The sequence below is a fragment of the Dipodomys merriami genome, unplaced genomic scaffold (genome assembly GCF_024711535.1).
Source record: "Dipodomys merriami isolate MVZ:Mamm:240054 unplaced genomic scaffold, mDipMer1.0.p SCAF_156, whole genome shotgun sequence".
NCBI lineage: Eukaryota > Metazoa > Chordata > Mammalia > Rodentia > Heteromyidae > Dipodomys > Dipodomys merriami.
The window spans coordinates 2,298,624-2,307,500 of NW_027202893.1; the positions used below are offsets into that span (position 1 = coordinate 2,298,624).

The following is an 8,877-nucleotide window of genomic DNA, read 5'->3' on the forward strand; positions in this document are numbered from 1 at the left end:
GGTGGTATGGGGGATTGAATGCAGAGACTTGTACTTGGTGGGTAAAAACTCTACCACTTAGAGCCACATTTCCAAGCCCTTTTACTGTGTGTGCATGCGTTCATGTGTGTGTGCCAGTACTGGTACTTAAACTCTTGACCTGGGTTCCGTCTCTTAGTTTTTTCACTCAAGTCTGGTGCTCCTACTACTTTAGTCACAGTTTCACTTCCTGTTTTTTGGTGGTTAATTGGAGATAACAGACTCTTATCAGCCTACAACTAGAAGAAGACAGATCCTCAGATCTGTCTCCTGAATAGCTAGGATTATATAGGCTTGAGCCACTGGTGCCCAGGGCAGCTCTTTTGCTTTTGCTTTTCAGAATAGGGCACACAGCCTGGGGCCAGTGGCTCACAACTATAATCCGAGCTACTCTGGAGGCCGAGGTCTATCGACCACAGTCCAAAGCTAGACCAGGCAGGAAAGTCTGAGACTTTTTTTTGGGGGGGGGGGGGGCGGTCCGGTCGTGGGGCCTGAACTCTTGGCCTGGGCACTGTCCCTGAGCTCTTCAGCTCAAGGCTAGTGCTTTACCACTTGAGCCACAGTGCCACTTCTGGCTTTTTTCTTTTTGCTTATGTGGTGCTGAGAAATCGAACCCAGGGCCTCATGCATGCAAGGCAAAGGCTCTACCACTGAGCCACCTTCCCAGCCCCAGTCTGAGACTTTTATCTCGTTAACCACCAGAAAATCAGAAATGGTGCTATGGTTCAATGTAGTAGATTGCTAGCCTTGAGCAAAAAAGCTCAGGGACAGCCTCCAAGCCCCAAGTTTAGTCCCACATCAGCTTATAATAAAAACTACACTAACTTGGCCTTGTACTGAGATCCTACTACCCCTGCCTCCCAAGTATCTGAGACCACAGGCATTCATTACTATACTTAATCTCCCCCCTCCCCCCCACTTCCTGGTTTATCTGAATCTATGTTTTGTGCTCTAGATCCTCAAGTTTCTTTAGGATATGCTGTATCACTTCTTTTTCTTGAGATAGGGTCTTGTTATGTTCCCAAGCTGGCTAAGAGAAGTTTTTTGTTTGTTTGTTTTGGGTTTCTTTTTGGCCTGTTTGGAGCTTGAACTCTAGGTCTAGGTACTGTCCTCAAGCTTCTTTTTGCTCAAGGGTAGAACTCTACCACTTGATCCACAGTGTCACTTCTGGCTTATTCTGTTTATGGGGTACTGAGGAATCAAACCCAGAGCTTTGTGCATTCTAGGCAAGGACTCTACCACTAAACCACATTCTCAGCCAAGGCTTTTACCTCAGCTTCCCAAGTGCTGGGGTTACAAGTAGATCCAACCATGCCATTCTGATCTGTTGTAGGTCCACATGCTTCCTTTCCTTCCTCTAGCTGCCTCTATTGGCTGGTTTTTTCCTATATCTAAGCAGGGTTATCTCTTCTATCTTAAGTTTAGATAATACCTTAAGTTCCAGTGCCTTCAATTTATGCTTCCAGTTCTCCTTTTCTCACCTTATACTCCTGCTTCATCTCACCCTGTCCACACTTTGACTCTTATCACCTCAGTAGAATTTTCTAGATGCTAAATAGAGTACTTCCTTGAATTTTCTGCAGTATTCAATGGTTATTTCCATTTTCTTGACACGTCTTTTGGCTTTTGTTGCATCTTGCTCAACTAATTTTTCTATATCTGGTGGTTATTCTCAAACTACTTTTTGCATGATAGTCTTTTTCCATTCCATTCATAATGTCATCTGCCTTTGTCCTTATTTGCTCCTTCTGTATCCAGGATATATACCTGAGACAGTTTTTTTTGTTTTGTTTTGTTTTTTGGCCAGTTGTGGGGCCTGAACTGGGCCTGGGTGCTATCCCTCAGCTCTTCAGCTCAAGGCTGGCTCTCTACCACTTGAGCCACAGCACTGCTTCAGCTTTTGCTGCTTATGTGGTGCTGAGGAATTGAACCTGGTCCTCATGCATGTGAGGCAATCACTCTACCACTAAGCTACCTTTCCAGCTCAGGTTTTTTTGTTTTTTTTTTTTTTTGGTCGGTCGTGGGGCTTGAACTCTGGGCCTGGGCGCTGTCCCTCAGCTCTTCAGCTCAAGGTGAGCGCTCTACCACTTGAGCTACAGTGCCACTTCCAGTTTTCTGGTGGTTTATTGGAGATAGTCTCACGGTCTCTCCTGCCCGGGCTGGCTTTGAACCATGATCCTCAGATCTCAGCCTCCTGAGTAGCTAGGATTACAGGCGTGAGCCACCAGCGCCCAGCCCAGCTCAGGTGTTTTTTGTGTTTTTTTTTTTTTTTTTCAAATTATACTGAAGAATTAGTCCTAGACTCTCTTCTTTTTCTTGCATTTTTTGCTTAGTATCAATTAATTAGACAAGAGGATTTAATTTTGACATGTCCATAAATACTTACAATGTACCTTAATTAGATTTGCCTCTTCCATCACTCCTTATCAACTCCTCCTTCCCAAACCAATTCTGACAAGCTTCATTGTTCTAGTTTCACATACGCACATGAAGTATTTTGACCATGTTTGTTTCTTCCTCTTCTATTCCACCCACTTAACAAGATACTCTTAGTTAAGCTGCACTGCCAATATGAGCTATAGGGGATTCTATACCAGATTCTGGAGTAAAAAGGGGGTTAGAGGAAGGAGATTCTCTCCAGCTCCTTATTGTGACATAGCGTACCTGATGTCTTCCTCCTATTGGCCTCCAGTGTGCTGCATCTTCTCTTTGCATTCTATCTCTTTATTTTTTTATTTTTATTTTTTGTGAACATACTGTACAGAGGGGTTACAATTACATGGGCCAGATAATGAGTACATTTTTTATCAAGCATGGCAGCCTCCTCCTTTGTTTACCCTTTACATCCCTTCCCAGCCTCCCCCTGCCCCCCTGCATTCTACCTCTGTACATAGCATTTTGTTCAATGCTCTGGATGTTTTACTTTTGTATACTACTTATTATTTGTTTATTATTTACTTATTTATTATAATTTTTTTTGGGGGGGTAGGTCTGGTTGTGGGGCCTGAACTCTGGGCCTGGGCGCTGTCCCTCAGCTCTTCAGCTCAAGGCTAGCACTCTACCACTTGAGCCACAGTGCCACCTTCCGGCTTTTTTCTTTTTGCTTATGTGGTGCTGAGGAATTGAACCCAGGGCCTCAGGCATGCAAGGCAAGCGCTCTACCACTGAGTCACCTTCCCAGCCTAACTATAACTTATAAATTTTTAAAGTAAAATTTCTTGACCATCTGTACTCTTATCACAAACAGTTCCTTGTTATGGGAATTAGAATATATTGCATTTATTTTACATCTGTGTACCTTTCTAAATTTAAATTTATAATATCCTTGAGCATGTAAACTTATTTTTTGTGGTGCTGGTGTTTGATTCCAAGGTTGTTGCTCATTGTAGGCAAGCACTCTACCAGTGAGCTATACTTCAGACCAGAAACTGCCCTAAATATCTTTTTTTTTTTTTTTTTTTTTGCCAGTTCTGGGGCTTGAACTCAGGGCCTGGACATGTCCTTGAGAAGCTCAAGGCTAGCACTCTACCACTTGAGCCACAGCACCACTTCCAGCTTTTTCTGTGTATGTGGTACTGAGGAATTGAACCCAGGGTTTCATGAATACAAGACAAGCACTCTACCACTAAGCCACATTCCAGCCTTTCTCCCCTCTTCCTCCCGTCCCCAGGTCATAGGGCTTGAACTCTGGGCCTAGGTGCTGTCCCTCAGCTCTTCAGCTCAAGGCTAGCATTCTATCACTTGAGCCACAGCACCACTTCTAGTTTTCTGTTGCTTAATTAGAGATGAGTCCCATGGACTTTCTATTGAGGCTGGCTTTGAACTATGATCCTCAGATCTCAGCTTTCTGAGTAGCTAGGGTTATAGGCGTGAGTCACCAGCACCAGGCTCTGTCCTAAATATCTTTGATCTCTATAAGAAGGTACAGTACCTTTATATGGTGGGATTCAGTGAATGTTGAACTGAATTGAAATTGATCAAATAAGGTCACACCACAGCTCAGCTTTGACACAGAGTATATTTCTGTTAGGCTCTCATTGTGTTTTCTTTAAAACACAGATATTCCTTGTTCCCTTGAAAAAATAGCATTATTTTCATGAAGAAATAAAATGAAAAAATGGAGTCTGTGATCTAAGCAATGGGACTTGAAAAAACAAGTATTACTGAACTGAGAGAAAAGTTAAGAGTATGTAAATAAAGTCTGATCAGAGGAGGTTAATGCAAGGACTAGGAAGACCAACGGGATAAGACCTGGAAATTCACTATCAAGTAAAACTAGATCATGGAAACTGTGAGAGCCTAAAACAGTCCTGATACCTCCCAAAGCTTAGCTTATGTTTTCCCCCTCCCCCTCTCCTTAGGTGCTACAGAGCTTCAAGATAATGGACTATAGCCTCTTGATGTCAATCCACAACATAGATCATGCACAGCGAGAGCCAGTAAACAGTGAAACACAATACTCAGTTGATTCCCGAAGACCGGCTCCCCAGAAGGCTCTCTATTCCACAGCTATGGAATCCATCCAGGGCGAGGCTCGACGGGGTGGTACCATGGAGACTGAGGACCAGTGAGTGGGCTCTGATGCACGAGGGTGTCAGTCATAGGTCATAACATTTTTCCTCAAGAAAGGAACCATGCTCTGGAAAGGAGTAGCTTTGTTTTAGCAATTAGACCAGCTATATTAAGACTTCTAGGAGCCTTTGAATAAGCCTTTTGTTTGTGCTTGAGTTTTTAATTTTTATTGACTTTTGAGGTGGTACTGGGGCTTTATGCACTTGCTGAGCTTTTTTTTTTTTTTTTTTTTTTTGGGCCATTCCTGGGGCTTGAACTCGGGACCTGGGCACTATCCCTAAGCTCTTTCACTCAAGGCTAGCACTCTGCCACTTAAGCCACAGGGTCACTTCTGGTTTTCTGGTAATTAATTGGAGATTAGAGTCTCATGGACTTTCCTGCCCCAGGCTGGCTTTGAATGGAGATCCTCAGATCTCAGCCTCCTGAGTAGTTAGGTTGCCACCAGCAACCTGGCTTCTTGTTTTTTTTTTTTTTTTTTTTTTTTGGTCGGTCATGGGGCTTGAACTCTGGGCTTAGGCGCTGTCCCTCAGCTCTTCAGCTCAAAGCGAACACTCTACTGCTTGAGCCACAGCAGCATTCTGGTTTTTTAGTGGTTTATTGGAGATAAGAGTCTCACGGACTTTCCTTGCCCCGGGCTGGCTTTGAACCGTGATCCTCAGATCTCAGCCTTCTGAGTAGCTAGGATTACAGGCGTGAGCCACCGGTGCCCAGCCTTTTGTTTTTTTGTTTTTGTTATTGTTGGTTGTGGGACTTGAACTCTGGGCCTGGCTGCTGTCTCTTAGCTCTCAGCTCCAGGTGAGCGCTCTACCACTTGGCTACAGTGCCACTTCCAATTTTCTGGTGGTTACTTGGAGATAAGTCTCACAGACTTTCCTGCCCCGACTAGCTTTGAACTATGATCCTCAGATCTCAGCCTCCTGAGTAGCTAGGATTACAGACATGAGCTAGTGGTGCTAGCTTGTTCTTGTTTTTGACACAATCTCACTGATTTTCCTGGTCTCAATCTTGCTTTAGCCTCTGGAGTGCTGAGACCTCTTAAGTTCTGGGATTACTCCTGTGAATCACCGTACCCATTGAGTTCAGTTTTGGTGGTATTTGGGTTTAACTCAGCCTTGCTAGGCAAGTACACTACCACTTGAACCACAACTCACCTCACCCCTTGAATAAGCTATCTTAAGAATAAGAGGGCTGGAGCCGGGCGCTGGTGGCTCACGCCTGTAATCCTAGCTACTCAGGAGGCTGAGATCTGAGGATCGCGGTTCAAAGCCAGCCCGGGCAGGAGAGACCGTGAGACTCCTATCTCCAATAAAACCACCAGAAAACCGGAAGTGGCGCTGTAGCTCAAGTGGTAGAGCGCTCGCCTTGAGCTGAAGAGCTAAGGGACAACGCCCAGGCCCAGAGTTCAAGCCCCACGACCGACAAAAAAAAAAAAAAATAAGAGGGCTGGGAAGGTGGCTCAGTGGTAGAGCGCTTGCCTTGCATGCATGAGGCCCTGGGTTCAATTCCTCAGCACCACATAAGCAAAAAGAAAAAAGCCAGAAGGTGGCGCTGTGGCTCAAGTGGTAGAGTGCTAGCCTTGAGCTGAAGAGCTGAGGGACAGCGTCCAGGCCCAGAGTTCAGGCCCCATGACCGGACCCCCCCCCCAAAAAAAAAAAAAAAAAAGAATATAAAGAGCCAGGCACCGGTGGCTCACACCTGTAATCCTAGCTACTCAGGAGGCTAAGATCTAAGGATCATGGTTCAAAGCCAGCCCAGGCAAGAAAGTCCATGAGACCACTACCTCCAGTTAACCACCAGAAAACTGGAAGTGGCGCTCTGGCTCAAGCAGTAGAGTGCTTGCCTTGAGCTGAAGAGATGAGGGACATTACCCAAGCCCAGAGTTCAAGCCACAGGACTGACCAAAAAAAAAAAAAAGAATATAAAGAGCCAGAGCTGGGAATGTAGTGGTAAAGTGTTTTCCTAGCATGCATGAAGCCCTGGGTTCGATTCCTCAGTACCACATAAACAGAAAAAGCCGGAAATGGCACTGTGGCTCAAGTGGTAGGATGCTAGTCTTGAGCAAAAGAAGCTCAGGAACAGTGCTCAGGCTTGAGTTCAAGACCCAGGACTGGCCGAAAAAAATTAAATAGCTAGTCACCAGTGGCTCATGCCTATAATCCTAGCTACTCAGACTCCTACCTCCAGAAGTGGATCTGGGGTTCAAAGTGTTAGAGCACTAGCCTTGATCACCAAAGCTCAGCATCAGCTCCCTATAAATTCAATCCCCAGTACCAGAATTTTATTTTATTTATTTTTGTCAGTCATAGGCCTGAACTCTGGGCCTGGGCGCTGTCCCTCAGCTCTTCTGCTCAAGACTAGTGCTCTACCACTTGAGCCACAGCACTATTTCTGTTTTTTTCTGCTTATGTGGTACTGAGGAATAGAACCCTGGTCCTCATGCATGCGAGGCAAGCACTCTACCACTGAGCCACCTTCCCAGCCCTGTTTTATTTTTTAGGTAGCTTGTAACATGACTTAATACTAAGAGTATTTAAATGAGCACAAATGAATCTTTAAGTGTTCTCAGACAGTTTCAAGTTAATTGGCGGAGTATTCCCTAAGTTTCTATGTAGGAATGATTGTAGAGTCTTGTTGGTAGAACCTAGGGTAGGAGAAGGTAGCAAAGAAATTGGAGAGAGGATTACAGTATGTATTCCCAAAAGGTTTCTAAGATTGGAAAGACAATCTCAATCTCTCAACACTTTGTGGAGAATGTCAGTTATGTTTCCATGTCTATATTTCATGTTCTGATTTTGACTCAAATTTAGAAGTCTGTACTTGCTAGCCAACAGATTTTCTGATTCTTACCTTTCTGTCTTCCCAGTATGGGTGGCATCCCTGCCCGGAATAATAAAGGGGAGAGGCTCCTCCTTTATATTGGCATCATTGATATTCTACAATCGTACAGGTGAGGTACATTTGGATCATAAATTAGGAGACAGAGTAGATACATATAACTACTCACATTGTTGTCGGGATAAATTTATTTCCTTGATTTTGCCTTTCTTGGCTCTCCTACCCCTAACTCTCCTGTGGAAAGCTGAGTCAGTGCTTGGAAGCATCAGGGTAGAACATGCCATCTGCCTGGCTCTGTGAAAAACCTGTGAGTTGATTCATGCATCACATTGGGATCAGCTGCAACAACAATGGCCTTTTCACAGAGAAAAAATAAAAGGATCACTGTGTTCTATAAAACATATTAACCTGTGGATCTAAGAAGCAACGAAGAGGGAGAAGTCAGAAATACTAGAGTCTCATTTTGTTCCTATAATATTTCAGACTGAACAAGACTTGAATTACTAACTCAGATAGCACCTAATTTTAGTTACCCTTTCCCAGGCTTGTCCATCTGCTCCTCCAGCTTTCATTTTATAATTAATATTATTTTTACTTTCGTTGTGCTCTGCTGGGAGACTGAACCCAGATTCTCATGTGTGCTAGCTAGGCAAGTGTTGTGCCACTGCATTGCCCATTTATGATGAATATTCTTGTCCCTGGGATGACAGGGACTTGTAAGCTCCATTTTCTCGTGGGAGAACAGTTGACTCAATTAGAGACAACGTTGGTCTCCATGTAGAACCTGCACAGTCTCCGTGTAGAACATGATTGCCAGCCTGTTCTTTGAAAGCCATATCCACAGTGGATATACTTTCCCAGCTATTGCCTTTCCTAGGTCTCTATTATTATTAACTATTAAGGCTATGCATTCAGAAACAATGTGTGATATGAATTTTCCTTGGCAGGTTCGTTAAGAAGTTGGAGCACTCTTGGAAAGCGCTGGTACATGATGGGGTGAGTGTAGCACACAACTAAAGTCCCCCCCCCTCTCTCTTTTTGGCCAGTCTTGGGACTTGAACTCAGAGCCTAGGCACTGTCCCTGAGCCTCTTGGTGCTCAAGGAAAGCACTCTACCAGTTGAGCCACTTCCAGCTTTTTTTCTGAGTACTTTATTAGAGATAAGAGTCTGACAGACTTTCTTGTGTATGCTAGCTTCAAATCACTGGTCCCCCCAGATCTCAGCCTCCTAAGTAGCTAGGATTCTAGATGTGGCCACTGGTGCCCAGCTTGGGCTCTTCTCTTTTATTTCTGATTTGTCCCCTCAAGTTCTTCTACATTTTTGTTTTTGTTGTTGGTCATGGGGCTTGAAATCAGGGCCTGGTGGCTGTCCCTAAGCTTTTTCACTCAAGGCTTGCACTCTACAACTTTGAGCCATAGTGCCACTTGTGATTTTCTGGTGGTTAATTGGAGA

At 44.4% G+C, this 8,877-nt stretch overlaps 1 protein-coding gene across 5 annotated transcripts in view; it reads left to right on the plus strand.

The window, feature by feature from the left end:
- The window catches only part of LOC138827503 (phosphatidylinositol 4-phosphate 5-kinase type-1 alpha), a 52,929-nt gene that overhangs the window by 35,273 nt on the left and 8,779 nt on the right, over positions 1–8,877 (plus strand). For all 5 annotated transcript variants that reach the window (XM_070023073.1, XM_070023074.1, XM_070023075.1 and 2 more), the window contains 3 exons: positions 4,380–4,585; positions 7,454–7,537; positions 8,373–8,421. In XM_070023073.1, coding sequence (XP_069879174.1) covers positions 4,380–4,585; positions 7,454–7,537; positions 8,373–8,421 — 339 coding nt within the window. The remainder of the gene's footprint in view (positions 1–4,379; positions 4,586–7,453; positions 7,538–8,372; positions 8,422–8,877) is intronic.